This window comes from Ascaphus truei, chromosome 18 (genome assembly GCF_040206685.1).
Source record: "Ascaphus truei isolate aAscTru1 chromosome 18, aAscTru1.hap1, whole genome shotgun sequence".
Taxonomy (NCBI): domain Eukaryota; kingdom Metazoa; phylum Chordata; class Amphibia; order Anura; family Ascaphidae; genus Ascaphus; species Ascaphus truei.
The window spans coordinates 35,547,467-35,572,358 of NC_134500.1; the positions used below are offsets into that span (position 1 = coordinate 35,547,467).

The 24,892-nt window shown below is 51.1% G+C and overlaps 1 protein-coding gene across 1 annotated transcript in view; it reads left to right on the top strand.

Annotated features, from left to right (window-relative positions):
- The window catches only part of HERC1 (HECT and RLD domain containing E3 ubiquitin protein ligase family member 1), a 248,039-nt gene that overhangs the window by 203,364 nt on the left and 19,783 nt on the right, over positions 1–24,892 (top strand). The window contains 11 exon segments of the mRNA XM_075576093.1: positions 1,142–1,250; positions 2,415–2,561; positions 3,324–3,425; positions 5,425–5,598; positions 6,805–7,098; positions 7,273–7,338; positions 8,036–8,161; positions 8,972–9,110; positions 10,444–10,625; positions 15,283–15,438; positions 23,130–23,252. Coding sequence (XP_075432208.1) covers positions 1,142–1,250; positions 2,415–2,561; positions 3,324–3,425; positions 5,425–5,598; positions 6,805–7,098; positions 7,273–7,338; positions 8,036–8,161; positions 8,972–9,110; positions 10,444–10,625; positions 15,283–15,438; positions 23,130–23,252 — 1,618 coding nt within the window.

The window sequence follows — 24,892 nt, forward strand, 5'->3', positions numbered from 1 at the left end:
GGGCAAAGTGACCTAATGACAGGGACGTGGTTAATGGGTTAAAGGGAAAACCATCAGGCATCTGGTTTTAACGGGTGAAACACACGGAGGACAATTGTGGACTAAATATTAGTGGTATCCCGTTCCTACATGGTACTGCACCTTTAATAATCAAATAGTAGTTTGTAATTATTAATAATAAATAATAATTAGGCTTTTTGTACCCTTCCACCTTCACAGTGTGGGGTTTTTGTAGGGGAAAAAACTCGAGAACAGAAAGCAAACAAATAATATGTCATTTTATAATAAATAATCCAGTTTTAAATAAAAGTTATTAGTAAAATCCCCTCCAGTCATCATCCGAGCCCAATCATTTCATAATGACTCTATACAGGGTCTTGCTATACACAGGGTCTCGCTATACACAGGGTCTCGCTATACACAGGGTCTCGCTATACACAGGGTCTCGCTATACACAGGGTCTCGCTATACACAGGGTCTCGCTATACACAGGGTCTCGCTATACACAGGGTCTCGCTATACTCAGGGTCTCGCTATACACAGGGTCTCGCTATACACAGGGTCTCGCTATACTCAGGGTCTCGCTATACACAGGGTCTCGCTATACACAGGGTCTCGCTATACACACGGTCTCGCTATACACAGGGTCTCGCTATACACAGGGTCTCGCTATACACAGGGTCTCGCTATACACAGGGTCTCGCTATACACAGGGTCTCGCTATACACAGGGTCTCGCTATACACAGGGTCTCGCTATACACAGGGTCTCGCTATACTCAGGGTCTCGCTATACACAGGGTCTCGCTATACACAGGGTCTCGCTATACTCAGGGTCTCGCTATACACAGGGTCTCGTTATACACAGGGTCTCGCTATACACAGGGTCTCGCTATACACAGGGTCTCGCTATACACAGGGTCTCGCTATACACAGGGTCTCGCTGATCCGTTAATAAAAGGCTCTGGAATTCTGATCCCGTATAGAGAAGAGATTCCCTTCCCAAGATCCTAAGAGATCTATTGGGGATCCCCAGTAAGCACTCGCCTTGCTGCGTGCGCCTCCATCCCCGGGAGGTGAACACGCTCGGACACAGCAGGGCCCGGGCCACTGAGCTTACACTCTAACCGCATATTGTTGCAGGGGGTGTCACAGCGGTTTGGTGTGCGTGTGGACGGTCCCGCAGGACGCGTCTGAAGGTTTTCAATCCAGATCGGCGGGTGAATGGAGCGAGCTGAGGTCGGCCAGCAAGGTACGTGAACCAGGGGCCACGGGGAAAGGGGTGCGGGGCCAAACGGCGTAGCGGTCTGGGACAGTTAGCCGCCATTGTTTCACCGCCGAGACGTGGTTACAGGGACAGTTTGCCATCGCAGGTAATGTGTCTCGTAACCCGTTACCCTAAAAACCCCTAACCTTAACCTCTTTCCCTAACCCCTTACTCTAAAAGCCTTAACCCCTTACCCTAAAAACCCAAACCATAACCCCATTTCCCCTGTAAACCTTGACCCAATTACCCTAAAAGTAATAACCCCTTACCCTAAAAACAATAAGCCCTTGCTCTAAAAACCCTAATGCTAAACCCCTATCTCAGTGCCGAGACAGCCACGGATATGCAGTAAGCGCCTCTCCGCCTGGTGGTAGGGTTATCATGGCTGTGTTGGGATGTTCTGATCATACGTTGTGTGCTTCTTACTAGTTTGTAAACTAGAGAATTGCTGTGTCGGTTATACATCCCATATAGACGGGATTTAGTGACACTGGCCCTTTAACCCACTGTCATTAGGTCACTTTGCCCCTACGTGGGACTGACCCTTTAACCCATTAAACACGTCCCTGTCATTAGGTCACTTTGCCCCTACGTGGGACTGACCCTTTAATCCATTAAACACGTCCCTGTCATTAGGTCACTTTGCCCCTACGTGGGACTGACCCTTTAACCCATTAAACACGTCCCTGTCATTAGGTCACTTTGCCCCTACGTGGGACTGACCCTTTAACCCATTAAACATGTCCCTGTCATTAGGTCACTTTGCCCCTACGTGGGACTGACCCTTTAACCCATTAAACACGTTCCTGTCATTAGGTCACTTTGCTCCTACGTGGGACTGACCCTTTAACCCATTAAACACGTCCCTGTCATTAGGTCACTTTGCTCCTACGTGGGACTGACCCTTTAACCCATTAAACACGTCCCTGTCATTAGGTCACTTTGCCCCTACGTGGGACTGACCCTTTAACCCATTAAACACGTCCCGGTCACTTTGATCCTACGTGGGACTGTCCCTTTAACCCATTAAAAACCTCACAGTCGGTAGGTCACTTTGCTGCCACGTGGGACTGACCCTTTAACCCATTAAACACCTCACGGTCGGTAGGTCACTGCGCCTCTCACATTCCCTCTTGTGCGATATTTCAGGAGTTGTGTAGGAAGACGGAGGACTCCCGCTGTGTGTACAAGTTGCGGGGTCATATCACACCTGTGCGGACGGTGGCCTTCAGCCCGGACGGACTGGCGCTGGTGTCTGGGGGGCTCGGGGGGCTTCTGAACATCTGGTCTTTAAGGGTGAGCAGATGAGAAGGGTCCCGTGTCTGTACCCGTGTCTGTACCCGTGTCTGTACCCGTGTCCGTACCCGTGTCGGTAACGTGTACAGACAGGCCTGTTAGTGCGGGCTTTATATCCGTGTGCAACATTGCACAAGGAAAAGGGACAGTTAGGACAATTTGTACACAAGTAACACTCTGAGCAACACACGCACACATTCTTACACACATACACACTTACACAACTGCTGTGTTGTATTAAATCTCTTATAGAAATGTCAGGGATTAGAGATTTCACACACGGATAAACACCCCACACGTTAACACACAGATACACAGCCACACATTAACACATATGCAGCCACACATTAACACAATGATACACCCACACATTAACACAATGATACCCAGTCACACATTAACACAATGATACACAGCCACACATTAACACAATGATACACAGCCACACATTCACGCAATGATACACAGCCACACATTCACGCAATGATACACAGCCACACAATGATACACAGCCACACATTAACACATTGATACACAGACACACATTAACACATCGATACACATACAGTACCCGCACATTAACACACTGGTACAGACACACAGACGCACTGCTAGACACGTGCACACAGACACTACAATGTATACAATTGTATAAAGAGGATTTTACACGTTTGCGTGTTTATAGATATACACAGACCCACTGTTAAATATGGCCGCCGTGTGAATCTTCTGTACAATCCCACGTAACTCTGTCTGTTGCAGGACGGATCCGTGTTACAGACGGTGGTAACGGGCTCTGGGACCATTACAACCACGGTGTGGATCCCAGAGGTCGGGGTGGCTGTCTGCTCCAATCGCTCAAAGGTAAACTCCCCACCCCCTATCCGTAGGGGTAACCCCTTCCCTGCCAGCGTGGCCCAGGTAACCCCTTCCCTGCCAGCGTGGCCCAGGTAACCCCTTCCCTGCCAGCGTGGCCCAGGTAACCCCTTCCCTGCCAGCGTGGCCCAGGTAACCCCTTCCCTGCCAGCGTGGCCCAGGTAACCCCTTCCCTGCCAGCGTGGCCCAGGTAACCCCTTCCCTGCCAGCGTGGCCCAGGTAACCCCTTCCCTGCCAGCGTGGCCCAGGTAACCCCTTCCCTGCCAGCGTGGCCCAGGTAACCCCTTCCCTGCCAGCGTGGCCCAGGTAACCCCTTCCCTGCCAGCGTGGCCCAGGTAACCCCTTCCCTGCCAGCGTGGCCCAGGTAACCCCTTCCCTGCCAGCGTGGCCCAGGTAACCCCTTCCCTGCCAGCGTGGCCCAGGTAACCCCTTCCATGCCAGCGTGGCCCAGGTAACCCCTTCCCTGCCAGCGTGGCCAAGGTAACCCCTTCCCTGCCAGCGTGGCCCAGGTAACCCCTTCCCTGCCAGCGTGGCCAAGGAAACCCCTTCCCTGCCAGCGTGGCCCAGGTAACCCCTTCCCTGCCAGCGTGGCCCATGTAACTCCTTCCCTGCCAGCGTGGCCCAGGTAACCCCTTCCCTGCCAGCGTGGCCCAGGTAACCCCTTCCCTGCCAGCGTGGCCCAGGTAACCCCTTCCCTGCCAGCGTGGCCCAGGTAACCCCTTCCCTGCCAGCGTGGCCCAGGTAACCCCTTCCCTGCCAGCGTGGCCCAGGTAACCCCTTCCCTGCCAGCGTGGCCCAGGTAACCCCTTCCCTGCCAGCGTGGCCCAGGTAACCCCTTCCCTGCCAGCGTGGCCCAGGTAACCCCTTCCCTGCAGCGTGGCCCAGGTAACCCCTTCCCTGCCAGCGTGGCCCATGTAACCCCTTCCCTGCCAGCGTGGCCCAGGTAACCCCTTCCCAGCCAGCGTGGCCCAGGTAACCCCTACCCTGCCAGCGTGGCCCAAGTAACCCTTTCCCTGCCAGCGTGGCCTGGAGCAGATCCCTGGTAACCCCTTCCCTGCCAGCGTGGCCCAGGTAACCCCTTCCCTGCCAGCGTGGCCCAGGTAACCCCTTCCCTGCCAGCGTGGCCCAAGTAACCCCTTCCCTGCCAGTGTGGCCCAGGTAACCCCTTCCCTGCCAGCGTGGCCCAGGTAACCCCTTCCCTGCCAGCGTGGCCCAGGTAACCCCTTCCCTGCCAGCGTGGCCCATGTAACCCCTTCCCTGCCAGCGTGGCCTGGGCGGGTCCCAGGTAACCCCTTCCCTGCCAGCGTGGCCCAGGTAACCCCTTCCCTGCCAGCGTGGCCCAGGTAACCCCTTCCCTGCCAGCGTGGCCCAGGTAACCCCTTCCCTGCCAGCGTGGCCCAGGTAACCCCTTCCCTGCCAGCGTGGCCCAGGTAACCCCTTCCCTGCCAGCGTGGCCCAGGTAACCCCTTCCCTGCCAGCGTGGCCCAGGTAACCCCTTCCCTGCCAGCGTGGCCTGGAGCGGATCCCTGGTAACCCCTTCCCTGCCAGCGTGGCCCAGGTAACCCCTTCCCTGCCAGCGTGGCCCAGGTAACCCCTTCCCTGCCAGTGTGGCCCAGGTAACCCCTTCCCTGCCAGCGTGGCCTGGAGCGCGTCCCAGGTAACCCCTTCCCTGCCAGCGTGGCCCATGTACCCCTTTAAAATGTATTGGTAAACAGCTGTAGGTGTTTACGATCTTTATCTGCTGTCTTGGTGATCAGACGGTTTGTCCCGGAGTAAAGGGAAACATATTAATCTCTGACAGGATGGCTGTAAAAGTCACATTCGCGGGGAATGAAACTTTGCGCAGAGCTGATTCCACGGAGTACCGTTTGGCGCAGGGCCTCTCCGGGTGTCTCACTGATCCCCGGTGACCCCTTTATTCCCCCCTCCCCCCAAACATGTTCCGATATCTCCCCACACGCTAGACGCCTCCCCTTTTACCCGGCAGGACGTCCTGGTGGTGAACTGCCCCCCGGATTGGCTCTCGGCCAATCACATTTTAGCCACGTGCAGAACGGCGCTGAAGCAGCAAGGGATTGTGGGACTGAACATGGCTCCCTGCATGCAGACCTTCCTGGAGCGCCTTCCCATCATGCTTCAGGAGCAGTACGCGTACGAGAAGGTAACCGTTTCATTCTCACTTGCGTGACACTGACGTGTGCACGAAAAAGTCTCGATCGCTAAAGTCCTCAGCAACCTGAAAATATAACACGTGGTCCGAGATTATTTTATATTCTAGTGTGTGTGTGTATATGGGTGTGTGTGTGTGTGTGTTTGTGTGTGTGTATATACATATAGATATTATGTTATTACACAAAATGCAGACACCGCAATCAACACTATGAATTGAATAACATCTATAGCCAAATAAGTACAGCTCAACCCTGTTATAGCGCGATCCGCTACAACGCGAATCCGCTTATAACGCGGTCTGAGCGTGGCTCCCGAGATTGTTGTAGGTGTGTGTATGTGTCCGTTAGCAATAAAGCATTGAATTGAATGTTCTAAAAAATGTGTGTTGTGTCATGTGACCCTCCTCTGCGACACCGCGCACGCGAGCTGACAGCTGCAGAGAAGAGAGCACAGCCCTATGAAGGGAGGAGAGAGATCTAGATGCCGGCGCCGAAATTTTAATGCGATCCCGGCACGGACCGCGTTATAACGGGGTTCAGCTGTACCTGTAAAAGATACCCAGGTTTGGCGTGCTATGGGAAAGTAATATTTATCACACAATGAAATCAGTGTGATTCACAATGAAACCCCCCAAAAAAGCACTCGGATATTAATAATGATAAAGCAGACATGTAATAGAAAATATAAAAAATAATGTTTGCTTTATCATTATTAATATCTGAGTGCTTTTTGGGGGGTTCTGTTTTCTTTGTGTGATTAATACAGTACCTATAGATATATATGCACATAGATATACACACACACACATATAAATATAACATATGCTGTTATATAGCGCCGACAGTGTGCGTAGCGCTGAACATTGCAATTTCCAGGTACAAGGAGTCCCTGGCTCGCAGAGCTTACATTCTTATTTTTGATGCCTGAGAAAGTGAAAGGGACCCGCCGTTGACCCACTTTAAAGACACGCCCCTTACCACGAGCTGCTCTGTCAGCCCACAAAATGCTATAGTACAGGGGTGGGCAACTCCAGGACTCAGGGGCCACCAACAGGCCAAGATCCCGGGATATCCCTGCTTCCCCCCCGTATATAGATTGTAACGATTGTATTTTTAATGAGTCCATTCTGCACGCGAGTTGTCTTGTCCTCTTAACGTGACCGATGTCACATGTGTTCGTCTTCCCGTGTGTGCAGCCCCACGTGCTGTGCGGGGATCAGCTGGTACACAGTGCGTACATGCAGTGCCTGGCGTCCCTGGCCGTGGGACTCACCCTGGAGCACCTCCTGTGTGGCGCCCCCGTCCCGCCCCACCACCGTCCGTCCGCGCCGGACCCCGCCTGCTGGAACCCGGCCGAGTGGGCCTGGCTGGAGTGCTTCTCCACCACCGTCAAGGCGGCCGAAGCACTGGCCAGAGGGGCGCAGTTCCCAGAATCCTTCACTGTCCCCGACCTGGAGCCAGTGCCGGAGGACGAGCTGAGACTCTTAATGGTACGAAGGAGCCATCTTTGTTTGGATTAGGGTTCGCCGGCATTTGACCCTATCACTGCCGTGGGGGGTGGGGGAGAGGTTTGGCGGGCCCCCAGGTGGGGCCATGAAAGGTTCAGAAACCAGCTGTGTCCCGCCCCAAATCCCTACATAACGTGTTCCACCCTTCTCCGGCAGGATAACAGCAAATGGGTGAACGGAATCGACGAGCAAATTATGTCGTGGGCCACATCCAGGCCGGAGGTGAGCGCTAACCCCCTTCCATGCCAGGGCGCCAAGCGACTTCACACACTGCGGGTATATTGAGAAATTAGGAAGCAGGAGCAGTCCCCCCCCCCTCCAAAGTGACCTTGAGCGTGGATTAGCTGCGTTTGAATTTGGATTTGACTAGGCCCTGAAACCTGCAGTATAGTGTCCGTGCGGAAACTCCCACCTGCACTGTCTCGCTTTCCCTTCCGCTAGCAGCACGGAGCTCGTTTCCATGCACACTTCAACGACTCCAGCTTACCCGGAGACCCTTTCTGTAGTGCTAATGGGATTTCGTTTTGACCCGGTGCTATCCCCCGATCGTACTGGTGTATGAACCAATTATTCTAACATATTTTACTTCCGTTTTATTTCCCTATATTAATCAGTAGACCTTGTTTGTCCACTGTCGTATCACCTTCTTTTTAATAATAAAGCATTTACTATCCCTCAGTGCGCCTGCCTGTCATTTGTTTTCCTCTGCTAAAGCTCTTAGAAGCTGCAGGTGTTGGGCAGCCATGTTAATTTTGGGTTTGCGTAACGAGAGACGTTAGACCTCCTTTTGTACAGCGCGGGGAAGCAATATTTCAAATTAAACCCGCGTGGTGGTGGGGGGGGGGGGGCATCACTTTGAATACTCTAACCAGTGTGGCCCATCCTCTTTTTTGAGTCTGTTCCCCCCCGCACCCTACAGGACTGGCATCTCGGGGGCAAGTGTGACGTGTCCCTTTGGGGAGCCGGGCGGCACGGGCAGCTGGCGGAAGCCGGCAGGAACGTGATGATCCCCACGTGCGCAGGGTCCTTCTCGCTGGCGCAGCAGGTAACCGGAAGACGGGAAATTCACCCTAACTAACAAGATTGGGGGGGTTCCCGATATACTGGTGAAGTTACCGGTATTATTTGCTGGTTTTTCAAGGGGCTTGAAAGGGCCGTCCATTAGGAAGCTGCAACCGATGATGTCGCAGCTTCCTATTGGCCTGAGATTTGGCCGCCATTTTGTTTTCTCTTTGCCAGATTGAAACCTGGAGTTTACTGCTCCTTCAACCCTTGCACTGCTCTTCAATGCTGGGGAAATTAGAAACAAGACTCCTGGGTAACATGCTGCAGTGTATGGTGGTTCTGAGTATCTGAGCATTTCCACGAGTGGAGTGACTGGACACTCGGCATTAGCTGACTAACTAGATGACTATTCCCCTAGTAAATCATTCATTTTATAATGAAGAAGAGTTAGTTCTTTCCATCACTTCCAATGAACCCCCTCACACAGTCTGTCCTGGAGGAAGGAAATATAAATATGGAACCAAGAATGCAATGGACGATATCCTAGCCCTGGGGGCGCAAACTTTTTTTATATATATCGAGAGAGAGAGAGAGAGAAGGGAGTAAGCAGACCTTAGTAAATGTAGTATACACTGAAGGGTGCAACGTCCTAGGAAATAAATATATATATTATATAGGGTCATCCTGATGAATGTCCCATAGCAGACCGAAACGTTGGTGTCCACAATACACTTCAGTCGCTTCACCGAGGTGGGCTGTGTCTTCTACCCAGGGTTCATGCTTGGGTGATGTGCGGCCTGTACAGGATACCGGATATTTTCCCACAATGCAGTTTGTTTGTTTTTCCCAGGTGATCTGCGGCCAGAACTGCACGTTTGTGATCCAGGCGAACGGCGCGGTGTTGGCGTGCGGCGAGGGCAGCTACGGCCGGCTGGGACAGGGGAACTCAGACGACCTTCATGTACTCACGGTGATCTCTGCGCTGCAAGGTCAGGACTTAATCTCCGGGCAGGGGAAATAGCGCGACTTGTCGGGACTGTGCCTGTAGGCGCCCGCCATTTCTGTCCTTACATTTCCATTTACAATGTCAACTTTTTTCAATTGGGTTTAATGGAGCAATCAGCAATTTTACATTGATTGTTTTAACTCAGGGTTGCAGCAGGGGGTCTCCGGAGCTGACCCCCATTAATTTCAGCTCCGGGGACCCCCTGCTTCCGGAGATACAGACCTCTGAAAGGGGCGCCCGGTATCACTCTACTTTGTGTAAAGCTCCATTGTCACGCGGGCAAATCGGAAGCCGCACCGGATGACTTCACAGCTTCCTATTGGCCCACAGGTCACGGGAGCGTTGAAAGCGGCCATAATGTGAACCCCGCTACCCAGCCGGAGTGGCTATCACCCCCCCGAGGAGATCTGTACCCCTGGAAGCAGGGGGTCCCTGTAGCTGAAATGAATGGGGTTCTGCTCCGGAGGAGAGCCCCTGCTTCAATCCTGTGTAACAAAATTAAACATAAATGTTAATAAACCTCCTTAAAGCAGCGTCCCAGCTGCCGTTTTTTAATTACATTTCTCCCCCCCCCTTTAATATGTGCTTCAATACAATCCGCACAATGATAAGTAATTAGCTAAGTTGCCGATCGATCTGTTCTCCTGTGACCGATTGGCGAATATTTGGCTTGTGGGTTCACTAAATGGCTGTCAGTGCAGCAGAAGAGGACCAAAGATGCAAAGTTCTGTGGGGAAGATCATGTGACCAGGCAGTCACTGGATACAATTGGTGCACTGCTAGAGAGAGCAGGGCTCACAAAGGGGTGTGGCAGAGCCTGTTTCAGAAGAGGAAGGTGATGTGACTTTGTAAATGGTTGCTATAGAAACAACAAATGCTTGTTACATTAAAAATGTCATTCAGAGTTGTTGGTTTTTTTCCCATTAAAAATACTACAAGTATTTTCTCATAGTTCAGAACTGATTTATTTAAAAAAAACACATGTAGGATATTGCTTGGTCTGCACCTTTAAGAGCTTTAACTGCCCTGATATTGGGCGCTGTACTGCGACTTTTTCATGGCAGTGAAGTGGTATAGCAGGGTACCACTGCTTTTATATTTACAAACGCGGCATCCCATGTTCCTTTTGAAAGAAATGGGGGGGGGGGGGGATTTGGCCCTAAATCTGAGCTCTACAATCACGTACAAAGATCTGTACCTCAATGTTTCATACATGTACAACGCTCTCTGACAAGGGGCCACGGTTTCTGTCGGTTTGGAGTAGGGGTGTGGCTGGGCTGGGGAGCGTCATTACCGTGTCTCTGTCCCCGTGGCAGGCTTCGTGGTGACGCAGCTGGTCACCTCCTGTGGCTCGGACGGACACTCCATGGCGCTGACGGAAAGCGGAGAGGTGTTCAGCTGGGGAGACGGAGATTACGGCAAACTGGGCCACGGGAACAGCGACCGCCAGCGGCGCCCGAGGCAGATAGAAGCCCTGCAGGGGGAAGAAGTCGGGCAGGTACTGTATAATCCCAGCAACCGCTCACACGGGTAAAGAAGCAAATCACGCTCTGCGTGTAATTGTATCTCTCTGCGTGTTATTATATCTCTCTGCGTGTTATTATATCTCTCAGCATGTTATTATATCTCTCTGCGTGTTATTATATCTCTCTGCGTGTTATTATATCTCTCTGCGTGTTATTATATCTCTCTGCGTGTTATTATATCTCTATGCGTGTTATTATATCTCTCTGCATGTTATTATATCGCTCTGCGTGTAATTGTATCTCTCTGCGTGTTATTATATCTCTCTGCGTGTTATTATATCTCTCTGCGTGTTATTATATCTCTGCGTGTTATTATATCTCTCTGCGTGTTATATCTCTCTGCGTGTTATTATATCTCTCTGCGTGTTATTATATCTCTCTGCATGTTATTATATCTCTGTGTGTTATTATATCTCTCTCTGTGTTATTATATCTCTGCGTGTTATTATATCTCTCTGCGTGTTATTATATCTCGTGTGTTATTATATCGTTCTGCGTGTTATTAGATCTCTGCGTGTTATTATATCTCTCTGCGTGTTATTATATCTCTCTGCGCGTTATTATATCTCTGCGCGTTATTATATCTCTGTGCGTTATTATATCTCTCTCCGTGTTATTACCGGTATATCTCTGCGTGTTATTATATCTCTCTGCGTGTTATTATATCTCTGCGCGTTATTATATCTCTGCGCGTTATTATATCTCTGCGCGTTATTACATCTCTCTGCGCGTTATTATATCTCTGCGCGTTATTATATCGCTCTGCATGTTATTATATCTCTGCGCGTTATTATATCGCTCTGCATGTTATTATATCTCTGCGTGTTATTATATCGCTCTGCATGTTATTATATCTCTGCGTGTTATTATATCTCTGCGTGTTATTATATCGCTCTGCGTGTTATTAGATCTCTGTGTGTTATAATATCTCTGCGTGTTATTATATCTCTCTTATCTCTCTGTGTGTTATTATATCTCTCTGTGCGTTATTATATCTCTCTGCGCGTTATATCTCTCTGCGCGTTATTAGATCTCTGCGTGTTATTAGATCTCTGCGTGTTATTATATCTCTGCGTGTTATTATATCTCTGCGTGTTATTATATCTCTCTGCGTGTTATTATATCTCTCTGCGTGTTATTATATCTCCGCGTTATTATATCTCTGCGCGTTATTATAGATCTCTGCGCGTTATTATATCTCTCTGTGCGTTATTATATCTCTCTGTGCGTTATTATATCTCTCTGCGCGTTATTATATCTCTCTGCGCGTTATTATATCTCTCTGCGCGTTATTACATATCTCTGTGCGTGTTATTATATCTCTGCGTTATTATATCTCTGCGCGTTATTATAGATCTCTGCGCGTTATTATATCTCTCTGTGCGTTATTATATCTCTCTGCGTGTTATTATATCTCTCTGTGCGTTATTATATCTCTCTGCGTGTTATTATATCTCTCTGTGCGTTATTATATCTCTCTGCGTGTTATTATATCTCTCTGCGTGTTATTACATATCTCTCTGCGTGTTATTACATATCTCTGTGCGTTATTATATCTCTGCGTGTTATTATATCTCTCTGCATGTTATTATATCTCTCTGCGTGTTATTACATATCTCTCTGCGTGTTATTATATCTCTCTGCGCGTTATTATATCTCTCTGTGCGTTATTATATCTCTCTGCGTGTTATTATATCTCTCTGCGTGTTATTATATCACACTGCGTGTTATTATATATCTCTGCGTGTTATTATATCTCTCTGCGTGTTATTATATCTCTGCGTGTTATTATATCTCTCTGCGTGTTATTATATCTCTCTGCGTGTTATTATATCTCTGCGTGTTATTATATCTCTCTGCGTGTTATTATATCTCTCTGCGTGTTATTATATCTCTCTGCGTGTTATTATATCACACTGCGTGTTATTATATATCTCTGCGTGTTATTATATCTCTCTGCGCGTTATTATATCTCTCTGTGCGTTATTATATCTCTCTGCGTGTTATTATATCTCTCTGCGTGTTATTATATCTCTCTGTGCGTTATTATATCTCTGCGTGTTATTATATCTCTCTGTGCGTTATTATATCTCTGCGTGTTATTACATCTCTCTGCGTGTTATTATACCGCTCTGCGTGTTATTATATCTCTCTGCGTGTTATTATATCTCTCTGCGTGTTATTATATATCTCTGCGTGTTATTATATCTCTGCGTGTTATTACATCTCTCTGCGTGTTATTATACCGCTCTGCGTGTTATTATATCTCTCTGCGTGTTATTATATATCTCTGCGTGTTATTATATCTCTGCGTGTTATTATATCTCTCTGCGTGTTATTATATCTCTCTGCGTGTTATTATACCGCTCTGCGTGTTATTATACCGCTGCGTGTTATTATATCTCTGCGTGTTATTACATCTCTCTGCGTGTTATTATATCTCTCTGCGTGTTATTATATATCTCTGCGTGTTATTATATCTCTGCGTGTTATTATATCTCTCTGCGTGTTATTATATCTCTCTGCGTGTTATTATACCGCTCTGCGTGTTATTATATCTCTGCGTGTTATTACATCTCTCTGCGTGTTATTATACCGCTCTGCGTGTTATTATATCTCTCTGTGTGTTATTATATATCTCTGCGTGTTATTATATCGCTCTGCGTGTTATTATATCTCTCTGCGTGTTATTATATCGCTCTGCGTGTTATTATATCTCTCTGTGTGTTATTATATATCTCTGCGTGTTATTATACCGCTCTGCGTGTTATTATATCTCTCTGTGTGTTATTATATATCTCTGCGTGTTATTATACCGCTCTGCGTGTTATTATATCTCTCTGTGTGTTATTATATATCTCTGCGTGTTATTATATCTATCTGCGTGTTATTATATCTCTCTGTGTGTTATTATATATCTCTGCGTGTTATTATACCGCTCTGCGTGTTATTATATCTCTCTGTGTGTTATTATATATCTCTGCGTGTTATTATACCGCTCTGCGTGTTATTATACCGCTCTGTGTGTTATTATATATCTCTGCGTGTTATTATATCGCTCTGCGTGTTATTATATCGCTCTGCGGGTTATTATATCGCTCTGCGTGTTATTATATCTCTCTGTGTGTTATTATATATCTCTGCGTGTTATTATATCGCTCTGCGTGTTATTATATCGCTCTGCGTGTTATTATATCGCTCTGCGTGTTATTATATCTCTCTGCGTGTTATTATATCTCTGCGCGTTATTATATCGCTCTGCGTGTTATTATATCTCTCTGCGTGTTATTATATCGCTCTGCGTGTTATTATATCTCTCTGCGTGTTATTATATCTCTCTGCGTGTTATTATATCTCTGCGCGTTATTATATCGCTCTGCGTGTTATTATATCGCTCTGCGTGTTATTATATCTCTCTGCGTGTTATTATATCTCTGCGCGTTATTATATCGCTCTGCGTGTTATTATATCTCTCTGCGTGTTATTATATCTCTGCGCGTTATTATATCGCTCTGCGTGTTATTATATCTCTGCGTGTTATTATATCTCTGCGTGTTATTATATCTCTCTGCGTGTTATTATACCGCTCTGCGTGTTATTATATCTTTGCGTGTTATTACATCTCTCTGCGTGTTATTATACCGCTCTGCGTGTTATTATATCTCTCTGTGTGTTATTATATATCTCTGCGTGTTATTATATCGCTCTGCGTGTTATTATATCTCTCTGCGTGTTATTATATCGCTCTGCGTGTTATTATATCTCTCTGTGTGTTATTATATATCTCTGCGTGTTATTATACCGCTCTGCGTGTTATTATATCTCTCTGTGTGTTATTATATATCTCTGCGTGTTATTATACCGCTCTGCGTGTTATTATATCCCTCTGTGTGTTATTATATATCTCTGCGTGTTATTATACCGCTCTGCGTGTTATTATATCTCTCTGTGTGTTATTATATATCTCTGCGTGTTATTATATCGCTCTGCGTGTTATTATATCTGCGTGTTATTATATCTCTCTGTGTGTTATTATATATCTCTGCGTGTTATTATACCGCTCTGCGTGTTATTATATCTCTCTGTGTGTTATTATATATCTCTGCGTGTTATTATACCGCTCTGCGTGTTATTATACCGCTCTGTGTGTTATTATATATCTCTGCGTGTTATTATATCGCTCTGCGTGTTATTATATCGCTCTGCGTGTTATTATATCTCTCTGTGTGTTATTATATATCTCTGCGTGTTATTATATCGCTCTGCGTGTTATTATATCGCTCTGCGTGTTATTATATCGCTCTGCGTGTTATTATATCTCTCTGCGTGTTATTATATCTCTGCGCGTTATTATATCGCTCTGCGTGTTATTATATCTCTCTGCGTGTTATTATATCGCTCTGCGTGTTATTATATCTCTCTGCGTGTTATTATATCTCTCTGCGTGTTATTATATCTCTGCGCGTTATTATATCGCTCTGCGTGTTATTATATCGCTCTGCGTGTTATTATATCTCTCTGCGCGTTATTATATCTCTGCGCGTTATTATATCGCTCTGCGTGTTATTATATCTCTCTGCGCGTTATTACACCGCCCTGCCACTCACTCCTATTTAACCCTGACCCCAGATGTCCTGCGGTTTCAAACACTCGGCGGTGGTGACCGCAGACGGGAAGCTGTTTACGTTCGGAAACGGAGATTATGGCCGGCTGGGGCTGGGAAACACGTCCAATAAGAAACTGCCGGAGCGCGTAACTGCGCTGGAAGGATTCCACATCGGGCAGGTACTCCACATCGTCACCGCGCCGCTACCAGCGCCCCTCTCCCCCTGTCACCGCGCCGCTCCCAGCGCCCCTCTGCCCCTGTCACAGCGCCGCTCCCAGCGCCCCTCTCCCCCTGTCACAGCGCCGCTCCCAGCGCCCCTCTCCCCCTGTCACAGCGCCGCTCCCAGCACCCCTCTCCCCCTGTCACAGCGCTGCTCCCAGCACCCCTCTCCCCCTGTCACAGCGCTGCTCCCAGCGCCCCTCTCCCCCTGTCACAGCGCCGCTCCCAGCGCCCCTCTCCGGCTGTCACCTTGCCACTCCCAGCGCCCCTTTCCCCCTGTCACCGCGCCGCTCCCAGCGTCCCTCTCCCCCTTTCACCGCGCCGCTCCCAGCGTTCCTCTCCTGTCACCGCGCCGCTCCCAGACCCCCTCTCCGGCTGTCACCTTGCCACTCCCAGCGTCCCTCTCCCCCTTTCACCGCGCCGCTCCCAGCGTTCCTCTCCTGTCACCGCGCCGCTCCCAGCGTTCCTCTCCTGTCACCGCGCCGCTCCCAGACCCCCTCTCCGCTGTCACCTTGCCACTCCCAGCGTCCCTGTCACCGCGCCGCTCCCAGCGTTCCTCTCCCCGTCACCTTGCCGCTCCCAGCGTCCCTTTCCCCCTGTCACCACGCCGCTCCCAGCGTTCCTCTCCCCCCGTCACCTTGCCGCTCCCAGCGTTCCTCTCCCCCTGTCACCGCACCGCTCCCAGCACCTCTCTCCCCCTGTAACCGCGCCACTCCCAGCACCTTTCTCCCCCTGTAACCGCGCCACTCCCAGCGTTCCTCTCCCCCTGTAACTGCGCCACTCCCAGCGTTCCTCTCCCCCTGTAACCGCGCCGCTCCCAGCGACCCTCTCCGGCTGTTACCTCGCCACTCCCAGCGCCCCTCTCCCCCTCTCACCGTGCCGCTCCCAGCGCCCCTCTCCCCGTCACCGCGCAGCTCCCAGGGACCCTCTCCCCCTGTCACCACGCCAGTCCCAGCGCCCTTCTCCCCCTGTCACCGCTCCCAGCGCCCCTCTCCCCCTGTCACTGCTCCCTACGCCCCTCTCCCCCTGTCACCGCTCCCAGCGCCCCTCTCCCCCTGTCACCGCTCCCAGCGCCCCTCTCCCCATGTCACTGCGCCCCTCTCCCCCTGTCACCGCGTCGCTCCCAGGGCCCCTCTCCGACTGTCATCTCGCCGCTCCCAGCGCCCCTCTCCCCCTGTCACCGCGCCGCTCCCAGCGCCCCTGTCACCGCGCCGCTCCCAGCGCCCCTCTCCCCCTGTCACAGCGCTGCTCCCAGCGCCCCTCTCCCCCTGTCACTGTGCCGCTCCCAGCGCCCCTCTCCCCGTCGCCGCTCCCAGCGCCCCTCTCCCCATGTCACTGCGCCCCTCTCCCCCTGTCACCGCGTCGCTCCCAGGGCCCCTCTCCGACTGTCATCTCGCCGCTCCCAGCGCCCCTCTCCCCCTGTCACCGCGCCGCTCCCAGCGCCCCTGTCACCGCGCCGCTCCCAGCGCCCCTCTCCCCCTGTCACAGCGCTGCTCCCAGCGCCCCTCTCCCCCTGTCACCGTGCCACTCCCAGCGCCCCTCTCCCCCTGTCACAGCGCTGCTCCCAGCGCCCCTCTCTCCCCCTGTCACCGTGCCGCTCCCAGCACCCCTCTCCGGCTGTTACCTCGCCACTCCCAGCGACCCTCTCCCCGTCGCCCCTTCCAGCGCCCCTCTCCCTCTGACACCGTGCCGCTCCCAGCGACCCTCTCCCCGTCGCCCCTTCCAGCGCCCCTCTCCCTCTGACACCGTGCCGCTCCCAGCGCCCCTCTCCCCGTCGCCCCTCCCAGCGCCCCTCTCCCTCTGACACCGCGCCGCTCCCAGCGCCCCTCTCCCTCTGACACCGCGCCGCTCCCAGCGCCCCTCTCCCTCTGACACCGTGCCGCTCCCAGCGCCCCTCTCCCCGTCGCCCCTCCCAGCGCCCCTCTCCCTCTGACACCGCGCCGCTCCCAGCGCCCCTCTCCCCCCGACACCGCGCCGCTCCCAGCGCCCCCTCTCAGACGGTCGGCCCCAGTTTCCAAGATAATTACTGGTGAAGTTACCGGTATTTCTTCTTGGTTTTTAAAGAGGATTTAAATGGCCGCCCAACAGGAAGCCACAACTGATTCAATTTACTGCTTCCTATTGACCTGAGGTTTGGCAGCCATTTTGTTTCCCCTGAGAGAGATTTAAACCCAGTAACTTCACCAGTAAGTATCTCGGGGTCCCTGTTTGGCTCGGAGGAGTATGGGGGGGACACCAGGTTCCCACCCAGTGAGATATAAAACTCACTGTCTAAATGCAAACGCCACGGTGACAAATAATAATAATAGCAGCGTGTTCTTGTATAGCTGCTAGTTTGTAAGCGCGTTACAGAGACATTTTGCAGGCACAGGGCCTGCCCTGCGGAGCTTACAATCTGTTTTTGGTGCCTGAGGCACAGCGAGATAAAGTGACTGCCCAAGGTCACAAGGAGCCGACACCGGGACACCAGTCAGTGTCGTTACTCACTGAGCCGCTCCCTCCCCTGCTTCACACTCAGTGCCAGTCAGTGTCTTTACTCACTGAACCGCTCCTTCTCCTGCTTCACACTCAGTGCCAGTCAGTGTCTTTACTCACTGAGCCGCTCCTTCCCCTGCTTCACACTCAGTGCCAGTCAGTGTCTTTACTCACTGAGCCGCTCCCTCTCCTGCTTCACACTCAGTGCCAGTCAGTGTCTTTACTCACTGAGCCGCTCCCTCTCCTGCTTCACACTCAGTGCCAGTCAGTGTCTTTACTCACTGAGCCGCTCCCTCTCCTGCTTCACACTCAGTGCCTGTCAGTGTCTTTACTCACTGAGCCGCTCCCTCTCCTGCTTCACACTCAGTGCCAGTCAGTGTCGTTACTCACTGAGCCGCTCCCTCTCCTGCTTCACACTCAGTGCCAGTCAGTGTCGTTACTCACTGAGCCGCTCCCTCTCCTGCTTCACACTCAGTGCCAGTCAGTGTCGTTACTCACTGAGCCGCTCCCTCTCCTGCTTCACACTCAGTGCCAGTCAGTGTCTTTACTCACTGAGCCACTCCCTCTCCTGCTTCACACTCAGTGCCAGTCAGTGTCTTTACTCACTGAACCGCTCCTTCTCCTGCTTCACACTCAGTGCCAGTCAGTGTCTTTACTCACTGAGCCGCTCCTTCTCCTGCTTCACACTCAGTGCCAGTCAGTGTCTTTACTCACTGAGCCGCTCCCTCTCCTGCTTCACACTCAGTGCCAGTCAGTGTCTTTACTCACTGAGCCGCTCCCTCTCCTGCTTCACACTCAGTGCCAGTCAGTGTCTTTACTCACTGAGCCGCTCCTTCTCCTGCTTCACACTCAGTACCAGTCAGTGTCTTTACTCACTGAGCCGCTCCCTCTCCTGCTTCACACTCAGTGCCAGTCAGTGTCTTTACTCACTGAGCCGCTCCCTCTCCTGCTTCACACTCAGTGCCAGTCAGTGTCTTTACTCACTGAGCCGCTCCTTCTCCTGCTTCACACTCAGTGCCAGTCAGTGTCTTTACTCACTGAGCCGCTCCTTCTCCTGCTTCACACTCAGTGCCAGTCAGTGTCTTTACTCACTGAGCCGCTCCCTCTCCTGCTTCACACTCAGTGCCAGTCAGTGTCTTTACTCACTGAGCCGCTCCTTCTCCTGCTTCACACTCAGTGCCAGTCAGTGTCTTTACTCACTGAGCCACTCCCTCTCCTGCTTCACACTCAGTGCCAGTCAGTGTCTTTACTCACTGAGCCGCTCCCTCTCCTGCTTCACACTCAGTGCCAGTCAGTGTCTTTACTCACTGAGCCGCTCCTTCTGCTGCTTCACACTCCGTGCCAGTCAGTGTCTTTACTCACTGAGCCGCTCTATCTCCTGTTTCACACTCAGTGCCAGTCAGTGTCTTTACTCACTGAGCCGCTCCCTCTCCTGCTTCACACTCAGTTCCAGTCAGTGTCTTTACTCACTAAGCCGCTCCCTCTCCTGCTTCACACTCAGTTCCAGTCAGTGTCTTTACTCACTGAGCCGCTCCCTCTCCTGCTTCACACTCAGTGCCAGTCAGTGTCTTTACTCACTGAGCCGCTCCCTCTCCTGCTTCACACTCCGTGCCAGTCAGTGTCTTTACTCACTGAGCCGCTCCTTCTCCTGCTTCACACTCAGTACCAGTCAGTGTCTTTACTCACTGAGCCGCTCCCTCTCCTGCTTCACACTCAGTGCCAGTCAGTGTCTTTACTCACTGAGCCGCTCCCTCTCCTGCTTCACACTCAGTGCCAGTCAGTGTCTTTACTCACTGAACCGCTCCTTCTCCTGCTTCACACTCAGTGCCAGTCAGTGTCTTTACTCACTGAGCCGCTCCTTCTCCTGCTTCACACTCAGTGCCACTCAGTGCCAGTCAGTGTCTTTACTCACTGAGCCGCTCCCTCTCCTGCTTCACACTCAGTGCCAGTCAGTGTCTTTACTCACTGAGCCGCTCCTTCTCCTGCTTCACACTCAGTGCCAGTCAGTGTCTTTACTCACTGAGCCACTCCCTCTCCTGCTTCACACTCAGTGCCAGTCTGTGTCTTTACTCACTGAGCCGCTCCCTCTCCTGCTTCACACTCAGTTCCAGTCAGTGTCTTTACTCACTGAGCCGCTCCCTCTCCTGCTTCACACTCAGTGCCAGTCAGTGTCTTTACTCACTGAGCCGCTCCCTCTCCTACTTCACACTCAGTGCCAGTCAGTGTCTTTACTCACTGAGCCGCTCCTTCCCCTGCTTCACACTCAGTGCCAGTCAGTGTCTTTACTCACTGAGCCGCTCCCTCTCCTGCTTCACACTCAGTGCCAGTCAGTGTCTTTTCTCCCTGAGCCGCTCCCTTCTCCTGCTTCACACTCAGTGCCAGTCAGTGACTTTACTCACTGAGCCGCTCCCTCTCCTGCTTCACACTCAGTGCCAGTCAGTGTCTTACTCACTGAGCCGCTCCTCTCCTGCTTCACACTCAGTGCCAGTCAGTGTCTTTACTCACTGAGCCGCTCCCTCTCCTGCTTCACACTCAGTGCCAGTCAGTGTCTTTACTCACTGATCCGCTCCCTCTCCTGCTTCACACTCAGTGCCAGTCAGTGTCTTTACTCACTGAGCCGCTCCCTCTCCTGCTTACACACTCAGTGCCAGTCAGTGTCTTTACTCACTGAGCCGCTCCCTCTCCTGCTTCACACTCAGTGCCAGTCAGTGTCTTTACTCACTGAGCCGCTCCTTCTCCTGCTTCACACTCAGTGCCAGTCAGTGACTTTACTCACTGAGCCGCTCCTTCCCCTTCTTCACACTCAGTGCCAGTCAGTGTCTTTACTCACTGAGCCGCTCCTTCCCCTTCTTCACACTCAGTGCCAGTCAGTGTCTTTACTCACTGAGCCGCTCCCTCTCCTGCTTCACACTCAGTGCCAGTCAGTGTCTTTACTCACTGAGCCGCTCCTTCCCCTGCTTCACACTCAGTGCCAGTCAGTGTCTTTACTCACTGAGCCGCTCCTTCCCCTGCTTCACACTCAGTGCCAGTCAGTGTCTTTACTCACTGAGCCGCTCCCTCTCCTGCTTCACACTCAGTGCCAGTCAGTGTCTTTACTCATTGAGCCGCTCCCTCTCCTGCTTCACACTCAGTGCCAGTCAGTGTCTTTACTCACTGAGCCGCTCCTTCCCCTGCTTCACACTCAGTGCCAGTCAGTGTCTTTACTCACTGAGCCGCTCCCTCTCCTGCTTCACACTCAGTGCCAGTCAGTGTCTTTTCTCACTGAGCCGCTCCTTCTCCTGCTTCACACTCAGTGCCAGTCAGTGACTTTACTCACTGAGCCGCTCCTTCCCCTTCTTCACACTCAGTGCCAGTCAGTGTCTTTACTCACTGAGCCGCTCCCTCTCCTGCTTCACACTCAGTGCCAGTCAGTGTCATTTCTCACTGATCCGCTCCCTCTCCTGCTTCACACTCAGTGCCAGTCAGTTTCTTTACTCACTGAGCCGCTCCCTCTCCTGCTTCACACTCAGTGCCAGTCAGTGTCTTTACTCACTGAGCCGCTCCCTCTCCTGCTTCACACTCAGTGCCAGTCAGTGTCTTTACTCACTGAGCCGCTCCTTCCCCTGCTTCACACTCAGTGCCAGTCAGTGTCTTTACTCACTGAGCCGCTCCCTCTCCTGCTTCACACTCAGTGCCAGTCAGTGTCTTTACTCACTGAGCCGCTCCCTCTCCTGCTTCACACTCAGTGCCAGTCAGTGTCTTTACTCACTGAGCCGCTCCTTCTCCTGCTTCACACTCAGTGCCAGTCAGTGTCTTTACTCACTGAGCCGCTCCCTCTCCTGCTTCACACTCAGTGCCAGTCAGTGTCTTTACTCACTGAGCCGCTCCCTCTCCTGCTTCACACTCAGTACCAGTCAGTGTCTTTACTCACTGAGCCGCTCCCTCTCCTGCTTCACACTCAGTGCCAGTCAGTGTCTTTACTCACTGAGCCGCTCCCTCTCCTGCTTCACACTCAGTGCCAGTCAGTGTCTTTACTCACTGAGCCGCTCCCTCTCCTGCTTCACACTCAGTGCCAGTCAGTGTCTTTACTCACTGAGCCGCTCCTTCTCCTGCTTCACACTCAGTGCCAGTCAGTGTCTTTACTCACTGAGCCGCTCCCTCTCCTGCTTCACACTCAGTGCCAGTCAGTGTCTTTACTCACTGAGCCGCTCCTTCCCCTGCTTCACACTCAGTGCCAGTCAGTGTCTTTACTCACTGAGCCGCTCCCTCTCCTGCTTCACACTCAGTGCCAGTCAGTGTCTTTACTCACTGAGCCGCTCCCTCTCCTGCTTCACACTCAGTGCCAGTCAGTGTCTTTACTCACTGAGCCGCTCCTTCCCCTGCTTCACACTCAGTGCCAGTCAGTGTCTTTACTCACTGAGCCGCTCCCTCTCCTGCTTCACACTCAGTGCCAGTCAGTGTCTTTACTCACTGAGCCGCTCCTTCTCCTGCTTCACACTCAGTGCCAGTCAGTGTCTTTACTCACTGAGCCGCTCCTTCCCCTTCTTCACACTCAGTGCCAGTCAGTGTCTTTACTCACTGAGCCGCTCCCTCTCCTGCTTCACACTCAGTGCCAGTCAGTGTCTTTACTCACTGAGCCGCTCCTTCCCTGCTTCACACTCAGTGCCAGTCAGTGTCATTACTCACTGAGCCGCTCCCTCTCCTGCTTCACACTCAGTGCCAGTCAGTGTCTTTACTCACTGAGCCGCTCCCTCTCCTGCTTCACACTCAGTGCCAGTCAGTGTCTTTACTCACTGAGCCGCTCCCTCTCCTGCTTCACACTCAGTGCCAGTCAGTGTCTTTACTCACTGAGCCGCTCCCTCTCCTGCTTCACACTCAGTGCCAGTCAGTGTCTTTACTCACTGAGCCGCTCCCTCTCCTGCTTCACACTCAGTGCCAGTCAGTGTCTTTACTCACTGAGCCGCTCCCTCTCCTGCTTCACACTCAGTGCCAGTCAATGTCTTTACTCACTGAGCCGCTCCCTCTCCTGCTTCACACTCAGTGCCAGTCAGTGTCTTTACTCACTGAGCCGCTCCTTCTCCCAAAGGGCTTGTGACTGACACCTTGCCCCAAGAGCTGACAGTCTGCGCTTGGCTACTTTTGGGTCATATATTTCCTGCCTGCCTTTGAAGTGGTGCTGATCTCCTCCCGCCCACAGGTGGCTTGTGGACTCAACCACACATTGGCCGTGTCAGCGGACGGATTGGTGGTCTGGGCTTTCGGAGATGGAGATTATGGCAAGCTGGGCTTGGGGAACTCCACAGCCAAATCGTCCCCTCAGGTGAGATGTCTCATGTACCGATATCACTGGGGGCGCAGTAAAGTTCTCTGGGGCGGACAATAGGCAGGCAACGGGTTCTCCACCGGCGGGTCATTCACCGATGTTTGAGGGGAGTGGGGTCATTAGTTACAAGAGTTCTGTGTCTCCGAGCCAATGATTATCTGTTTATTTTATAATACGGAACCACACAGACATTCACAAAGAGAATTATGAGGTTCGGAAGGCTCGGTACACATGAAGAAGAGACTTGTGAGGTTTGGGAAGGGCTGTACATGCGAAGAAGAGACTTGTGAGGTGTGGGAAGCTCCGTACATGTGAACAAGAAATCTGTGAGGTTTTGGAAGCTCTGCACATGTGAAGAAGAGATCTGTGAGGTTTGGAAAGCTCTGTACATGTGAACAAGAGACCTGTGAGGTTTGGAAAGCTCTGTACATGTGAACAAGAAATCTGTGAGTTGTAGGAAGCTCTGTACACATGAAGAAGAGACCTGTGAGGTGTGGGAAGCTCTGTACACATGAAGAAGAGACCTGTGACGTTTGGGCTGCTCTGTACATGTGAAGAAGAGACCTGTGAGGTTTTGGAAGCTCTGCACATGTGAAGAAGAGATCTGTGAGGTTTGGAAAGCTCTGTACATGTGAACAAGAGATCTGTGAGGTTTGGAAAGCTCTGTACATGTGAAGAAGAGACCTGTGAGGTTTGGGAAGCTCTGTACATGTGAAGAAGAGACGTGTGACGTTTGGGCTGCTCTGTACATGTGAAGAAGAGACCTGAGAGGTTTGGAAAGCTCTGTACATGTGAACAAGAAATCTGTGAGTTGTGGGAAGCTCTGTACACATGAAGAAGAGACCTGTGAGGTGTGGGAAGCTCTGTACACATGAAGAAGAGACCTGTGACGTTTGGGCTGCTCTGTACATGTGAAGAAGAGACCTGTGAGGTTTTGGAAGCTCTGCACATGTGAAGAAGAGATCTGTGAGGGTTGGAAAGCTCTGTACATGTGAACAAGAGATCTGTGAGGTTTGGAAAGCTCTGTACATGTGAAGAAGAGACCTGTGAGGTTTGGGAAGCTCTGTACATGTGAAGAAGAGACGTGTGACGTTTGGGCTGCTCTGTACATGTGAAGAAGAGACCTGAGAGGTTTGAGGTACTCTGTACATGTGAAGAAGAGACCTGTGAGGTTTGGAAGGCTCTGTGAAGAACAGAAATAAAAGAATAAAGTGTGCAATCCAAAACAAAACTTAACTGTGTTCAATCAATGTTAAACCATACACCATATATTAATTCTTAAGAACATAAGTCTAGTACTAACTAGTACTAAATAAGGCACTACCCTACAGTGGAAGTGAAAAATTATTAAAACCATACAAAACCGTAGGTGTCAGCGTATGCAGCTAAAGTTAAAGAGTGGCTCAGCACTCCCAAGCACTAAGAGAAAAAAGACAAAAAAAAGCGCTAAACGCAAATGGTGAAGTATATCAATATTGTTAATTCAGTGATAAGGAGGTAAGTATTCTGCGAACATCATATATGTAAAACATAAGCATTCACGTGTAATACACGAGGTTACCGCACACTCGTCAGCAGCAGTGATGGTTCTAGAGAAGTATCCCGACGGATCCTTTCCTGCTGTTATTGCGACATCA